General features: G+C 47.3%; 1 protein-coding gene and 1 non-coding gene across 2 annotated transcripts; one reads left to right on the top strand and one right to left on the bottom strand.

Moving 5' to 3' along the window:
* ALG8 (ALG8 alpha-1,3-glucosyltransferase) lies at positions 1–15,918 on the top strand. Its single transcript, XM_056858733.1, has 13 exons — positions 1–86; positions 4,316–4,394; positions 5,695–5,888; positions 6,535–6,644; positions 7,207–7,274; positions 7,778–7,904; positions 8,796–8,899; positions 9,089–9,209; positions 9,566–9,705; positions 12,114–12,253; positions 13,155–13,252; positions 13,974–14,046; positions 15,687–15,918. The coding sequence occupies exons 1-13, from the start codon at positions 1–3 to the stop codon at positions 15,916–15,918; spliced, it is 1,572 nt and encodes a 523-aa protein (XP_056714711.1).
* A 1,067-nt stretch (positions 15,919–16,985) lies between these two features.
* On the bottom strand, positions 16,986–17,176 carry LOC130485697 (U2 spliceosomal RNA). Its single transcript, XR_008933718.1, has one exon. It is a non-coding gene; the product is annotated as a U2 spliceosomal RNA (small nuclear RNA).

Here is a 17,176-nt window from a genome sequence, read left to right as displayed (position 1 = left end):
ATGGCGGCGCACCGAGGCGGCGGCGGCTGGTTCCGGGCTTTGGCCGTTGGGGTCACGCTGCTCAAACTGCTCCTTATGCCGACCTAGTAAGGAATCCGGATTCGTTGTGTCTCGTCCGGTTGCCGGGAAGGGGAGGGAGAAGCGGGTTCGGCTTCCTCCGGCCTTGGTGTATCCCCGGCTGTTGCCACGAGACGGCGCTCCCCCCTCCGCTCTCAGTCCGGCTGTTCCTCCTTGGGGTCGCTCCTCCCCCCGCTCCTTCCACCAACGCTGCCCAATTCCTGGTCTTGCACGTGGCGCTTTCTGTTTGCAAGATTCACGGTCGCCTAAAGTTAAAGGTTTTGGAGGGTAGGGAGAGTTGAACCTCACCCAAACCAAACCAAGAATCAGTATTGTCGCAGGAGTTTTGTGGGATCTTAAACGCTGAAATCCGAGTCTTGTTACTGAGCCAGCAGGGTAGACTTCCCCTGACTATGGAAGAGCCACTGATTTAGCAATTGGCCATAATCTCTTTTCCTTTCTGTAAAATGTATTGAAATGTATTAGGACAGCCAGGGACTAGCTTGTTGCTGGGCAGAATATCTCTGTGTGTCTGCGTGCTAAGGAATTGGGGCAAGAGTCATGGAGGGTTACAGTAAACCATAGCAAGAATTGGGTGAAACTGTTACTGTACTGCCGCCTCCATGTCTGGAGTGCTATCAGCTTTACCCTGAATGTTGATGGGTTGTCATATCTTGAATTTGGATAAATATCCCTTCCTCAGTACAATCGGGGCTCAGAGATTTTTACTCGGTAGAGTGCTCTGGGTAGCAGCTGCTCTGAATAAATAACTGTTTTCTTGCAAACAACGGTCTTGGGTTTCCTTCTCCTCTACGAACCATTTTACCACATCATTACATTTCTCATTTTATTGACTGCATTTACTTACACCGGAATATGCCTTGGTCCTCACCTGGATAGCCCAGGCTAGCCTGATTTTCACACAACACATTGTTAAATTGTGGAGCGCCCTGCCCCAGGATGTGGTGATGGCTGCCAACTTGGAAGTCTTGAGGGGAGAGGACATGTTCATGGAGGAGAGGGCTATCCATGGCTACTAGTTAAAATAAATTCTAGTCGTGATGCATCCCTATTCTCTCCAGGACCAGAGGAGAATGCCTATTACAATAGGTGCTGTGGAACACAGGCAGGATGGTGCTGCTGCAGTCGTCTTGTTTGGGGGCTTCCTAGAGGCACCTGGTTGGCCGCTATGTGAACAGACCGCTGGACTTGATGGGCCTTGGTCTGATCCAGCATGACTTTTCTTATGTTCTTAACACAGGAACACAAGAAAGGCCCTGCTGGATCAGACCAAGGCCCATCAAGTCCAGCAGTCTGTTCACACGGCGGCCAACCAGGTGCCTCTAGGAAGCCCACAAACAAGACTGCTGCAGCAGCACCATCCTGCCTGTGTTCCACAGCACCTAATATAATATCATTATAATATAATCTGGTTGGATCACAGAAGCTAAGCAGGGTTGACCCTGGTTAGTATTTGCATGGGAGACCTCCAAGGAATACCAAGGGTATGACAAGGAGGCAGGTGACGGCAAAGCACCTCTGAACGTCTCTTGCCTTGAAAACCCTATGGGGTCACCATAAATCAACTGTGATTTGATGGCTAAAAAAAAAACTCGCCTAGAGTCTCACCAAGAAAGGTGGGCTGTAAATAAATACATTAATAATAATTTAAAAAGCAATTAACAATATTTTAATCCAGAAATGTGATTTGGAGCTTGTCATTTTAGTTTAAAATTTTTTTTTAAATTTATTGGTTAATAGCAATAACAATAAACAATAACAGCAACTGGAAAAGCAGGAAAAAGGAAAGACAATCTTCATGGTTTAAAATACAGTATATCTATATACACTATAAGATAACAACAGGATACCTATGTTTCAGCTTATTTCTTTGTCTTCATATTCATGGTTCCGTCCTGACTGAGCACAACGCATTCCCCTTTCTCGACCTTATTTATAAAATTCTCTATTTTATTTATAGTTTGTGACCATAACTCATCTAAACGTATTGCATCTCCATTTTTCTGATATGCTGTTAGCTTAATTAAAACATAAATTTCTTTAACCAGCCATTCCTCTATATTTGGAACTGATTTTTGCTTCCAATGTCTGGCAAAGGTCGTTCTAGCAGCAGTCATCATATGTAATCCTATACAAAGTTGGTCTTTAGTTAGGTTAGGTACCAGATTTAACAGGAATATCTCGGGTTTACATGGAATATCTATGAGCTTGTCATTTTAGTTAAAAAAATATTTTAAAAATTCAATTGAAAATTGCCCTATAGATGCTAGTTCCATTAAATGCCAATCTGTTACTTAAGCTCTTTAAAAAAGAAATCTTAAAAGCCCGAGACGTTCCAATAAGGTTGGACAAGAGCTGTGCAGATGAGAAGTTTGTGATAGTTTAATTACCAGCCAATCATGGTCGTGCACAGAAAACTCACAGAACTAGTTTTACTTGGCTAAATCCTGGGGATAAAATCATGTATATCTGTCTAACGTACAGTGAGTTTACATGTAGAGAAGTTCCATTCCTCAAATAATGTTCACACACACTCTTTGTAGTCTAGCGTAGTGGTTTGAATGCCCAATTACAATCTGGGAGATGCAGGTTCAAATCCCTGCCACAAAGCTGGCTGGTTTACCTGGGGCCTCTTACCCTCTCTCAGATTAACCCACCTCGAGTGAGGGAAACAGTGCATGCTGCCCTGAACTCCTTGGAGGAAAGGTGGCATTAAAATGCATAAGAGAAATGGATGTGGTGAGGGTTTTATTAGATTTCTGATTTTTAGCAAGGACACCCTTTTGAACCAACTCCTGTTTAGAAACCCTGCCCTGCCTGACATACAGGAGGTGAGATAAAAATCTGTACCGAGTTAGTGAGGATCCTGGAGAATTTTGGGATAAAAATCTTTACCGATTTACACATGAACTCATGAAGCTGCCTTATACTGAATCAGACCCTTGGTCCATCAAAGACATTAGGAAGAATTTTCTAACAGAGCAGTTCCTCAGTGGAATAGGCTTCCTCGGGAGGTGGTGGGCTCTCCTTCCTTGGAGGTGTTTAGACAGAGGCTATATTGGCCATTTGTCAGTAATGCTGATTCTGTGAGGCTTAGGCAGATGATGAGAGGGAGGGCATCTTGGCCATCTTCTGGGCATGGAGTAGGGGTCACTGGGGGTGTGTGGTTTGGGAGGTACAGTAGTTGTGAATTTCCTGCATTGTGCAGGGGTTGATTACCCTGGTGGTCCCGACTCTATGATTCTGTGAAAGTCAGTATTGTCTACTCAGACCAACAGCTGCTCCTCAGGGTCTCAGGCAGAGGTATTTCATGTCCCCTACCTGCCTAGTCCTTTTAACGAGATGCCAGGGATTGAACCTGGGACCTTCTGCATTCCAAGCAAATGCTTTACCACTGAGCCACGGCCCCTCCCTGATTTAGTGGAGATCCTGGAGAATTTGGGGATGAAAATCCATATCAAGTTAGTGGAAATTGTGGAGGATTTGAGAATAAAAATCTGTACCATGTTAGTGGGGATCCTGAAGAACTTGGGGATCGTGGAGAATTTGGTGCCAGTCAGACACCAGAGAACAGCTGTTTGTAAGATTTGCAGACCATCAGTCCCCTGTCTAGGCTTCTTGGGGATATAATGGAAAGGTCCGCACTGCAGGGATTCCAGCAGGCATCCATTAGTTTTAATAATGCAGGAGTTCATCAAAGCATTGCTATTTTGGGGGCAATGGGCGCCCTTTTTAGGCGGAAGAAGAGCCAGCTTGCCTGGAAAGCTTTCTTGGGGTTATGGATTGATTTTTTCTTTTTGGCCTAGTTGCAAATTAATGACCTTATGAGACATTTGTCTGCTGTCAAAATCCAGGGTCCTAAAACCCCGGTCCCCTCCCTATTCTAGGGTATAACCGTATATGCACCTGTAGGCAAGCCATGGTCCGGTTTCAGTTTACTAGACGTTTACTAGGCAGAGCTATGTTTACAGGGTGGTTGCCATTGCCTTCCCCAGTCGTCTGCTCTTTACCCCCCGCAAGCTGGGTGAACCATTTTACCGACCTCGGAAGGATGGAAGGCTGAGTCAACCTTGAGCTGGCTACCTGAAAGCAACTTCCGCCGGGATTGAACTCAGGTCATGAGCAGAGCTTTTGACTGCAGCACTGCAGTTTACCACTCTGTGCCACGAGGCTCCTTACTGGTTACTAACAGGTTGTCTGGTTATATCTGGTTACTAACAGGTTATCTTTTTTGTAGTCGTTCCACAGATTTTGAGGTGCACAGGAACTGGCTGGCCATCACCCATAGCTTACCGGTGTCCCAGTGGTATTATGAAGTAAGTGCCTCCGTGATGTGGCCCTCTGAGTGGTCATGGATAATTTTGTACACTGGTATCATTCATCATATAGGCCGTGTTTCTCATGCGCAGTCCATGATTCCCCTCACCTTCCATGCTCAGGTGCTCGGTGGGGACTGGCCACATTCCTCCACATCCCTCCGTGGATGTGCTCCTAACCTTGTGAACAAATACTTTTCCATTGGTCACCTGCCTGCTCCCTTTTATCATCTCCATATTGCCTGTGGATTGTCACACAAACATCGTTTTAAGCTTCTGAAAGATTGGATTGGATTGGATTTATATGCCGCCCTTTCCTGGTCAATCCAGGCTCAGAGCAGCTAACAACCTTATTAAAACAATTTAAAGCAACCCAAAAGTATACAGTAAATGCAGTTATGAACAGCATTAAAACCAGGCACCCTTAACTATGTGTCACTGACCACCAGGATCAAGTTAATTCACGCCATTGTATTCCCTATTACTCTGTATGGGTGTGAAAGCTGGACATCGAAGAAAGCTGATAGGAAGAAAGTAGATTCTTTTGAAATGTGGTGTTGGAGGAGAGAGTTATGGATACCCTGGACTGCCAAAAAGACAAATCAGTGGGTTATAGATCAAATCAAGCCTGAACTCTCCCTAGAAACTAAAATGACTATACTGAGGCTATCGTACTTTGGTCACATTATGAGAAGACAAGAGTCGCTGGAAAAGACAATCATGCTAGGAACAGTTGAGGGCAGCAGGAAAAGAGGAAGACCCAACAAGAGATGGATTGATTCAATAAAGGAAGCCACAGCCCTCAGTTTGTAAGATCTGAGCAAGGCTGTCAAAGATAGGACATTTTGGAGGACATTGATTCAATTGGTCGCCATGAGTCGGAAGCGACTTGACGGCACTTAACACACACCCTTACTATAGCAGCAACCAGTACTTCTGTAAAACAACATATAACGATAGCTTGAGCAAAAATTACACTTTTCCCATTTGTGTGATCAGCAGAGGCGAAGAAAGGAGAGGAAGAGGAAGCCAACCAGATGGAAAAGCCGTCGCTTTCCGCAACCATATACCTGTCGGAACTGCTCAGTTTTACAGCCCCTGTGGGCTTTAAGCCCTGCAGGGCCCGAATCTCACTGGGCATTGCATTCCACCAGGCTGGGGCTGGAGCCGAGAAGTCTCTGGCCCTCCCCGAGGACAGCCGGATACTGTGTGTTTTTATTATTTAATGCCCTGGCTGTCTGCAGTTTGAAGGCCACCCCAAAATCTGCTCTTCGCTCATGCTCTTCTTTCATCCCTTCAGGCGACTTCCCAGTGGACACTGGACTACCCTCCTTTCTTCGCTTGGTTTGAATACGTGCTTTCGCACGTTGCCAAATACTTTGACCAAGAGATGCTAGTGGTCCAAAACCTCAACTATTCCAGCCAGGCGACCATCCTCTTCCAAAGGCTTTCGGTCATCTTTACAGACGTGCTCTTTATCTATGCAGCTCGTGAGTAAGTCTTGGTGTGCTCATTTGGGTAGAGCTGGCTGTCTCAGGAGGAGAAGTATGACAGGGAGAAAAGTTGTCAGTATCTAAAAGGAATTCACTTCCCTGGTTCTCTTTAGCCAAGGGCAGGCAAAGCACGATACTGGTCTGTTTCTGAAAGCGATTGATGGGAGATGGAAATGTTTGTTCTCTTTCTTGCGAATAATTGGTTTTTACATGCTGACTTTCTCTACCACTTAAGGCAGAATCAAACCAGCTTACAATCACTTTCCCCTTCCCTCCCCACAACAGTCACCCTGTGAGGTAGGTGGGGCTGAGAGAGTTCTAAGAGAGCTGTTACTAGCCCAAGGTCACCCAGCTGGCTTCATGTGTAAGAGTGGGGAAACCAACCCGGTTCACCAGATTAGCCTTCGCCGCTCACGAGGAGGAGTGGGGAATCAAACCCAGTTCTCCAGATCAGAGTCCACCACTCCAAACCACCGTTCTTAACCACTACACCACACTGGCTCTCCTGGAAAAAACTGCTTGGGAGGAGATGGCAGGAGATTTACATTTGTCTATATAAATTTTAATAACTTGCAAAGTTTTGTATGTGCAAAGGAACAATGTGAGATTGCTAGATTCTTCAGTCTCTGGATATCTCTTCTCTGCAGATGCTGTAAGTGTGTGAATGGAAAGCGAGTGGGAAAAGAGACCCTGGAGAGCCCTCCCTTTGTTCTTGCCGTCCTCCTCCTGTGGAACTTCGGCCTCTTGATTGTGGATCGTGTCCTTCCAGGTTTGCTGCCAAAAAAGACCAAGGCAGACTGACCGAACCCGAACACAAGAGATGGGAAATCGCCTACCAGATTTGAAAATCAAATGAATTTGTTGGCAGTTAGATTCGTCAGTTCTCGGAAGCTAAGCAGGGTCAGTCCTAGTTAGTCCTTGGATGGTAGATTACCAAGGAAGGTCGCTATGCAGAGGCAGGCAATCGCAAAGCACTTCTGCCCGTCTCTTGCCTTGAAAACCCCACTGGGTTGGCATAAATTGGCTGCATGGCAGCATAATTTTAATTCTCCCTGGCCTGGATGGCCCAGGCTAGCCCATTATCTTCAGATCTCAGAAGCTAAGCAGGGTCAGCCCTAGTCAGGACTTGGATGGGAGACCACCAAGGAAGTCCAGGGTTGCTGTGTAGAGGTAGGCAATGGCAAACCTCCTTTGTTCGTCTCTTGCCTTGAAAACCCTACGGGGTCTCTATGAGCCGGCTGCGACATGTGTTTGGCGGAAGACCCTTTCGATTTTAACATTCCTGAACTTTCCAAAGATTTCCTTGACTCTCGATGCAGATATTCACTTCCAGTACAACGGCTTCCTGTTTGGGTTAATGCTCCTTTCCGTTGCCCGGCTCTTCCAGGTAAGACAAAGAGGTAAATAAAGTTGAGGGGGGTCCGTAGCTGTAGTGCTGGAGCACGCCCTTTGCGTGCAGCGGGTACCGGGTGCAGCCAAAGTCACCTCCAGTTAAAAAGGGGGTCTTGAGTGGCGATTCCAGGGCGGAGTCTCTGCCTAAAGCCTTCGACAGCCACTGCCAGTCAGGGTAGACAAAGATGGCCAAGACTTATTATTTATTTTTCTTTAAAACATTCTGTGGAAGAAGAAGAAGAGTTGGTTTTTATATTCCGGCTTTTTCTACCACTTAAGGAAGAATCAAACTGGTTTACAATCACCTTCCCCTCCCCACCACAGATACCTTGTGAGGCTGGTGGGGCTGAGAAAGTTCGGAGAGAACTGTGACTAGCTCAAGGTCACCCAACTGGCTTCGTGTGGAGGAGTGGGGAATCAAACCCTGTTCTCCCTATTAGAGTTGGCTGCTCATGTGGAGGAGTGGAGAATCAAACCCACATATTCTCTCCCTTCCAGAAAAGGCATTTGGAAGGTGCTTTCCTCTTTGCCACCCTCCTGCATTTCAAACACATCTACCTCTACGTAGCCCCGGCGTATGGCGTGTTCCTGCTGCGGTCCTACTGTTTCACTGCCAATAACCCAGGTACGTTGCCGGTTACTTCGTTGTCTTTGAGGAGAGGGTTGGTCCTCGGTGGTTGAGGAAAAGGTGTCCCTGTGTGATAGAAGTTGACGGGGAAATGAGAGTCCCTGCTAATCACTGGAAGAAGAAAAAGAAGTTGGTTTTTATATGCCGACTTTCTCAACCACTTAAGAAAGAATGAAACTGGCCTACAATCACCTTCCCCTCCCCACAACAGACATCCTGTGAGGTAGGTGGGGCTGAGAGAGCTCTAACAGAGCTGTGACTTGCCAAAGGTCACCCGGCTAGATTTGTGTGGAGGAGTGGGGAATCAAACCCGGTTCTTCAGATTAGAGTCCACCGCTCTTAACCACGACACCACACTGGCAGAGTCCCTTGTATTTTGACACTTCGTTCCCTCAGATAACCTCACGTTCTTGTGGAGGGAAGGTGTTTCATATTCAGGGCACCACCACTAAAAAGGCCATTCTTGGGACCTGCCTCAGATGGAGCAGAGGGCCAAGAAGAAAGGCCTCTGGTACAGATATGATTCACGGAGCGCCAGGGACAGAAAGAGTCAATCTCCTTTATTGCCAGCTTTCTGCTTCCCCTTAGGCATGCTGGGATTGAATCTGTTCCCAGTGGCACAAGAGCAAGCAGCAGACCAGTTGGGAGGGGCGCGTGGGAGTGATGGTGTTGGTGCAAAGGACATACAACTCCATCCGGGGCTTCTTGGGACACTGGGACTGCTGTGTAAATCGGGAGGTATTTCGCAACAACCTGCTTGGCTTTCCCTGGGCGGCTTTTAAAAGGACGGGCGCGTCTAGCGAGCAGGAAACACAATGGAAACCAGCTGCTCCCGTCCCTCCTGTGCAGCCTCTTCCCCAGCAACAGCCGTGCTTTTGTTTCTTCCAGACGGATCCGTGCGCTGGCGCAGTTTCAGCTTCCTTCGCTTCACTGCCCTGGGACTGATTGTCTCTCTCGTTTCCGCCTTTTCGCTGGGACCGTTCATCGCTCAGGTGAGAATCCCAGTCCTCTCTGGATAAGTGAGGCGTAAACGGGAATCACTTAAGCTGGCAGTCCTCTGGGCTCCGTGGTGCATGAGAGCCAGTGTGGTGTAGTGGTTAGGAGCGACTCTAAGCTGGAGAACCGGGGACTACCTTTACATTTTAAATATCTTAAACCTTCTTTCCTTTTCCTCCCTCTAGGGCCAGCTTTCCCAGGTCTTCTCTCGCCTCTTCCCTTTCAAAAGAGGCCTCTGCCACGCCTACTGGGCTCCTAACTTCTGGGCCGTGTACAATGCTTTGGACAAAGCACTCTCAGTTATAAGTACAGTACATTAATTTTGTATGTCCAAGGGGTTTGGGGGGTGTTGATTGTTGGAACTAACCATTGAACTGATTTCCAAGTACATTTGTTTAGGGGAGGGGCTGTGGCTTAGTGGTAGAGCATCTGCTTGGCATGCAGAAGGTCCCAGATTTAATCCCCAGTATTTCCAGGTAAAGGGACTAGGCAAGTAGGTGATGTGAAAGATCTCTGCCTGAGACCCTGGAGAGCCACTGTTGGTCAGAGTAGACAATACTGACTTTGATGGACCCAGGGTCTGATTCAGTAGAAGGCAGCCCCATGTGTTCATGTATGAGTGTCTCTCAGTGTGCCTGTGCTCACTAAATTTGAATGTGCAGGTCTGAAATACAAGTTCCTGGACCCTGCAAGGATGCCCGAGGCTTCCATGACGGGGGGGCTTGTCCAAGAATTCCAACACACGGTACTTCCATCTGTGACTCCGCTGGCAACCTTGATCTGCACTGCCGTCTCCATGCTGGTAAGTCCAAACCCCTGTAGTTCTGAGGCGTATTTTATCTGCTGTCATCCAGAATCGCACAAGGGTGGGGCTGTAGCTCGGTGGTAAATCATCTGCTCGGCATGCAAAAAGTCCCAGGTTCAGTTCGTGGCATCCCAAGTTAAAAGGATTTGGTTGTAGGTGATGTACACCACATTGGTCAGGTCGCACCTGGAGTATCGTGCAGTTCTGGAGGCCTCACTTCAAAAAGGATGTGGACAGAATGGAGCGGGTGCAGAGGAGAGCGACGAGGACGATCAGGGGCCTGGAGACCAATCCCTACAAGGAAAGGCTGGGGGAGTTGGGAATGTTTCATCTGGAGGAGGTTGAGTGGGGGACATGATTGCTCTCTTTAAATACTTGAAGGGTTGTCACTTAGAGGAGGCCACGGAGCTGTACCTGTTGGCATTAGAGGATAGAACTCGCAATAATGGGTTTAAATTGTGGGCAGAAAGATACTGGCTGGATATTGGGGGGGGGGAATTTACAGTAAGAGTTGTTCGACAGTGGAATCAGTGACCTAGGGAGGTGCTGAGCTCTCCCTCACTGGCAGTCTTTAAGCAGAGGCTGGACAAACACTTGTTGGGGATGCTTGGCTGATCCTTCATTGGGCAGGGGGTTGGACTGGATGACCTGTATGGCCCCTTCCAACTCTGAGTCTATGATGTGAAAGGCCTGTGCCTGAGACCTGGGCAGCAGCTGCCATTTAGAGTAGACACTACTTACCTTGATAGTGGCAGAGTAGACAACTTGATAGACTCAGTTGGCAGCTTCATGTGATCCAGGTGAATATCTCTGGTGAAACTGAAAGCATCTACATGTTTAGGACAAGAAGTCAGCCGTACTGAATACTGAGCCCATTCTGATCCCTGGTGGCTTATTAAACAAAACCGCCAGCATTTACTGATCCTATTCCTACGCCTTTAAAAATAGTCTGACATGCAGAAACGATATGGTCACCACATCCTTGCGCTGCACCTTTGCAATAGGGAAATATTTGGAATCAGTGAGCTTAAAGGAGTATAACTCTACGTAGGGCTGTACTGTTAGCCCTCTCTCAAAGATGTCTTAATTTATGCCCAAGGAACACTAGCATAGAATCATAGTTGGAAGGGACCACCAGGGTCATCTAGCCCAACCCCCTGTACAATGCAGGAAATTCACAACTACCTCCCCCCCACACCCCCAGTGACCCCCTAATCCATGCCCAGAAGATGGCCAAGATGCCCTCCCTCTCATCATCTGTCTAAGGTCATAGAATCAGCGTTGCTGACAGATGGCCATCTAGCCTCTGCTTCAAAACCTCCAGGGAAGGAGAGCTTACCACCTCCCGAGGAAGCCTGTTCCACTGAGGAACCGCTCTAATTGTTAGCAGGGGCCTTCAAGTTTTTCCATGCCCACAGCTCTCTCTTAATCCTGGATCGCAAAATCAGCACCAACAGAAAATGAGACCAGACTGATCCAGAAATGAGGGATTGTCTGCAGAGCATCTTCAGCACTCTCTCCAGCCTAGAGGTCCCAGAGTAATTGTGGTTGGGAGCCATGTTGGTTGAACTGACTTGCCATGTAGATGTGCCCAGAAACCCTTATTTAATTGTAACCTTTATTTTTCTAGTAATGCAAAGCAAGCTTATAGAAGCAGGCACATGGCAACCATGCGTCTATTGGCATAACAGAAATATGGAGCTTCGGTTGAATGAATGAATACATATATAGAATCATAGAGTTGGAAGGGACCACCAGGGTCATCTTGTCCAACCTCCTGCACAATGCAGGAAAATCACAACAATTTCCCCCCACACCCCCAGTGACCCCTAGAAGATGGCCAAGATGCCCTCCCTCCCATGAACTGCCCAAGGTCATAGAATCAGCATCTCTGACAGATGGCCATCTAGCCTCTGCTTAAAAACCTCCAGGGAAGGAGAGCTCACCACCTCCTGAGGAAGCTTGTTCCACTGAGGAACCGCTCTAACAGTCAGAAAATTCTTCCTGATGTCAAGATGGAAACTCTTTTGATTTAATTTCAACCCGTTGGTTCTGGTCCGACCTTTTGAAAACAGCTCAGCACCATCCTCCATATGACAGCCCTTCAAGTACTTGAAGATGGTTCTCATATCCCCTCTCAGAGCATCAAATGAATGAATACAGCGTTTCGGATTAATGAATACAGACCTTCAGTTGATGAATGAATATGGAGCTTCGATTGAATGAATGAATGAATGAATGAATGAATGAATGAATGAATGAATGAAGGGAGCTTTGGTTGAATGAATGAATACAGAGCTTCAGTTGAACAAATGTGCGAATACGGAGCTTCGGTTGAATGATAAGTTTGCATACTTGATGCAGAAAATTGCCACTGAAGCTTTGTTTCTACCTGTCGTTTCTAGCCTTCTGTTTTCTGTCTTTGGTTTAAACCCCAAGGGCCCAGAGGCTTCCTACGGTGCCTGGTTCTCTGCGCGCTGAGCTCCTTCATGTTCGGGTGGCACGTGCACGAGAAAGCGGTGCTCCTCGCCATCCTTCCTTTGAGGTAAGCAAGGTGCAGAGGGGACCCTATGGCAACCTAGCTGCCCGTCTCAGGCATAACACTTTCTGGGATGTAGCCAGTTGATTAGATCATGCCTGGCCTTGAATCTGACTGTGAAATGCGCACGAATAGCATAGAATTATCATTGGTTCCATAGAATGTCTAAAACTCTTGTGTTTTTGGCTGCGCAGAACTAGCCTGAGGATTTGTGGTCAGTGCTTGCGATGGGCTCAGGGAAGAATTGGTGTTTGAATTAGGCACTTGCATTGGTAGAGAGGCACAAGGAAGTCCCTGCTGCACCGTGACTTCCTTATTCTCTCTGCTGCTACAAGAAAAATCCCAGCACGACTGGAGGGTGGGTGGCAAGCGGCGGCGGCTCAGAGGACAGTACAGCCCACTGGAGACAGGGTATGTTTAGCCTGAAGAGGAGAAGACTGAGAGGGGATATTATAACTGTCTTCAAGTACTTGAAGGGCTATTATGTAGAGGAGGGTGCCAAAGAAGGCCGGACCAGAACCAACAGGTTGAAATTAAAAGAGTTTCCGTTTAGACATTAGGAGGAATTTTCTAACAGTTAGAGTGGTTCCTCAGTGGAATAGGCTTCCTCGGGAGGTGGTAAGTGCTCCTTCCCTGGAGGTTTTTAAGCAGAGGCTAGATGGCCATCTGTCAGCAATGCTGATTCTATGACCTTAGGCAGTTCATGGAGGGAGGGCATCTTGGCCATCTGGGCATGGAGTAGGGATCACTGGGTGTATGTGGGGGGGAGGTAGTAGTGAATTTCCTGCATTGTGTTGGGGGTTAGACTAGATATCCCTGGTGGTCCCTTCCAACTCTATGATTCTATAACTGCAGAAATCAGCTATAGCTGCTTTAAATAAAGCCCAAGGCCTCTTTTGCATTTCAGCTTGCTGTCTGTTGAAAGACGGAGCGATGCAGGCATTTACCTGATTCTGTCTACTACTGGGCACCTTTCCCTCTTCCCCCTGCTGTTCACAGCACCAGGTAAGTCCTCACTGTTCTCTACCCTCTTCTTCTTTTCCCAGGCTTTTTCCTTCTCTTACTTGCGTGTGTAACCAGTGCTGTGTTCCAGAGTCCGTGCTGCTTCCTGCTGAAGTGTGGATGTCTCCATACTCTCACTGTTAAGGAGCTTTATCAGATGAGCCAGTTTCGTGTAGTGGCTGAAGGAACAGGGGTGTGGATCATAGAGTCAAAGAGCTGGAAGGGACCTCCAGGGTCATCTAGTCCAACCCCCTGCACGGGGATCAGGGAGTCCCTGGTTCAAATCTCACTTATGTTGAGAACCTTACTAAGACTAGGGTGGTATTAGGCATGCTTCTTTCTGAGCCCGCCATCATCTGCAATCTGGGTATAAAACACTGTCCCATATTACAAGGTGGTTGTGTGGGATTACTGAAATAATGGGCGTGAGCTACGGGTGCCACCTCCAGGTTGGAAAATCCCTGGAGATTTGGGGGTGGAGCCTGGAGAGGGCGGGGTATGGGGAGGAGCTTCAGCAGGGTGTCATGCCAGAGAGTCCACCCTCCAACGCAGCGATTTTCTTCAGGGAAACTGAGACCTTTTGTCCAGAGATCAGTTGTAGTTCCAGGAGATCTTCGGGCCACCCCCGAAGGTTGGCTAGCCCAGCAGGAACCTTATCTAAACATAAATGTTAAATAAAAGGTTTCATATTAGCCTCCTAACCAGATGCACATTTGTGTTTCAGAGCTGCCAATTAAAATCCTCCTCATGCTGCTGTTCACAGTATTCAGCTTCTCCTCACTGAACGCCATCTTCAGGTAACAACTAAAAACAGTCACTACAGGGAAAGAAATTTGTTTTCCTTCCTAGATCATAGAATCACAGAGTTGGAAGGGACCGCCAGGGTCATCCAGTCCAACCCCCTGCACAATGCAGGAAAGTCACAACTACCTCCTCCCCCCCACACACCCAGTGACCCCCCCCCCCCAGTCCAAGCCCAGAAGATGGGGGGGAAACCCTCCAGGATTCCTGGGCAATCTGGCCTGGAGGAAAATTGCTTCCTGACCCCAAAGTGGTCTTAATCCTAGCGTGCATGTAGAATCATAGAATCATAGAGTTGGAAGGGACCACCAGGGTCAGAATCTAACTTGGCTTTGTATGCAGAATCTAACTTGGCTTTCCTAGTGAGTGTTGCATTTGGAGTTCCCAGTAAGGCACCTGTTTATCTTTATAAAACACTAAACCGGTTTTGGAAAACTGCAGGTTAAGAACATAAGAAGAGCCCTGCTGGATCAGAAGAGTGGCCCATCTAGTCCAGCATCCTGTCTTACACAGTGGCCAACCAGTTCCTCTGGAGGTCCAAGCAACAGGGCCTAGAGGCCGAGTCCTTCCCCTGATGTTGCCTCCTGGCATCAGGATTCAGAGGTTGACTGCCTCTGAACACGGAGGTTCCCTTTAGTCCCCATGGCTAGTAGCCACTGATAGACCTTTCCTCCCTGAATCTGTCCAATCCCCTTTTAAAGCCGTGTGTGCCTGTGGCCATCACTACATCCTCTGGCAGCGAATTCCACATTTTAATCATTCTTTGCGTAAAGAAGTATTTTCCTTTTGCCTGCCCTGAATCAGTTGCCCATCAGCTTCTTTGGATGCCCTCAAGTTCTAGTATTTTGGGTGGGGGAGAAAAAGTTCTTTGCAAACTCTCTAAAGAACATAAGAATATAAAAAAGGCCATGCGGTTCAGCAGTCTGTTCACACAGTGGCCACCCAGGTGCCTCTAGGAAGCCCACAAGCAAGACGACTGCACCAGCATTATCCTGCCTGCGTTCCACAGTACCTAATAGAATAGGCATGCTCCTTGGATACTGGAGAGAATAGGCATTTTGACTAGTAGCCATGGATAGCCTTCTCTTTCAAGAACATGTTCACCCCCCTCTTAAAGCCCTCCAAGCTGGCAGCCATCACCACATCCTGGGACAGGAGTTCCACAATTTAACTACGCGTTGTGTGAAGAAATACTTCCTTTTATCTGTTTTGAATCTCTCACCCTCCAGCTTCAGCAGATGACCCCGCGTTCTAGTCTTATGAGAGAGGGAGAAGAGCTTCTCCCTGTCCACTCTCTCCCTATCATGCATAATTTTATAGACCTCTATCATGTCTCCCCTTAACCGCCTTCTTTCCAAGCTAAACAGCCCTAAGCATTTTACCCGCTCCCCATAGGGCAGTATAGGGCATAGCTCCCTGATCCTTTTGGTTGCCCTTTTCTGCACCTTCTCAAGCTTTGCAGTATTCATTTTTAGGTGTGGTGACCAGAATGGTACACGGTATTGCAAGTGTGGTCTCACCACAGATTTGTACAAGGGCAGTATGAATGCAGCAGTATTATTCTCTGTTCTTCTTCTTCAACTGATCCCTCCCAAAATGACAGTATTAAACCCTTCTCTCCCCCACCATTTTACAGGAAAGAAAACTCTCTGCTTACGTGGCTGGAGACAATCTACCTCACTGGGCTGATCCCTCTGGAAATCTTCTGTGAAATCGTGTTTCCTTTCACCCTGTGGACGCTAAAGTTTCCTTTCCTGCCTCTATTGCTGACCTCCGTCTACTGTGCTCTAGGCATCATGTATACATGGCTCAAATTATACATCTCTGTCTTCAGGGGACCACCAGCCATCAGGCGAAAGGAGGACTGAGGAGGGGCCAAGTCCTTGGGGGTTCTCCTGGCAGTTAACCAGCACGTATCAGTGGCTTCACTGGGCTAGGGCCATGTGCCACGCAGCCCCCCATTCCAGAAGCAGCTCTTGTTTCATTAAGACCCCTGGACCAAAGAGAACAGGACATCCTCTCAAACAAGGAAATGCTGGTTCCAGGTTGAGAAGGTTGAGGGACGAGGTCTCCTGTTTATAAATCGACTTTAATTAGGACTTCCTTTCAGAACTGGGCCTCCGTTCCAGGTTATGCTGCAGCAAATACTGGTTGCCTTAAGGGTCCAACGTGGCTTTTAAATGCAAAGGGGGTTAGTGTTCTGCACAGAGGACACAGTTACAATCATGCATTGGAAAAGATGTGAATAAAGTATTCTTTTCTTTTTAACGCGAGTTGTACGTAAGGTTGTCATCATACAAACATCATGTGCTATTTTACATCTGTTTGGGCAGCTGGAAATTGGGTAATTTCCAGACAGGTAGCCACAATAATCTGTAGTTAGCAAAATAAAGAGTCCATCGGTGCCTTTGAGAATCACACCTGCCCCCCGCCTATGCTTTTGTGATTCAAGAACTCATCTTATGACATACACCACATACCAGAAGAAGAAGAGGAGTTGTTTGTATCCCACTTTTCTCTACCTTTAAGGAGTATCAAAGTGACTTACAGTAACCTTCCTTCCCCACCCCCCCAAAAAAAACAGGCATCTTGTGTGGTAGAAGAAGAGTTGGTTTTTATATGCTGACTTTCTCTACCACTTAAGGAAGAATCAAACTAGCTTACAATCGCCTTCCCCACCCACATCCCAGACACAACAGCTCTCCAGGGTCTTAGGCAGAGGTCTTTCACGTCACCTACTTGCCTAGTCCCCTTAACTGGAGATGGCAGGGATTGAACCTGGGACCTTCCGCATGCCAAGCAGATGCTCCACAACTGAGCTACATGGATCATACTCAAAGGGATGCAGTTAGGATAGCCAACCTCCAAGCATAAAGAGAAAGATAAGGTTAAGAAAAGAAAATCTGTTTTTTAACTAGAAATATTCTTCCCAGAGGGAAGGTGCACCATTCTTGGAAACACTGCAATACCAAGCTGATGCATGGAGTGAATTGGGCAAGCCCTACATCCATCTCCCAACTACAAAAATCAATTCAATATATAGTCCTCAAATAAAGGACATATCAGATATTAAACTGATAAGAACAGGTACTACGCTTGATCTTAGCCATCAGGCCGAGAAGCAAT

Source organism: Euleptes europaea, chromosome 12, assembly GCF_029931775.1.
Source record: "Euleptes europaea isolate rEulEur1 chromosome 12, rEulEur1.hap1, whole genome shotgun sequence".
Classification (NCBI taxonomy): Eukaryota; Metazoa; Chordata; class Lepidosauria; order Squamata; family Sphaerodactylidae; genus Euleptes; species Euleptes europaea.
This window is presented reverse-complemented; position numbering and strand designations above follow the sequence as displayed.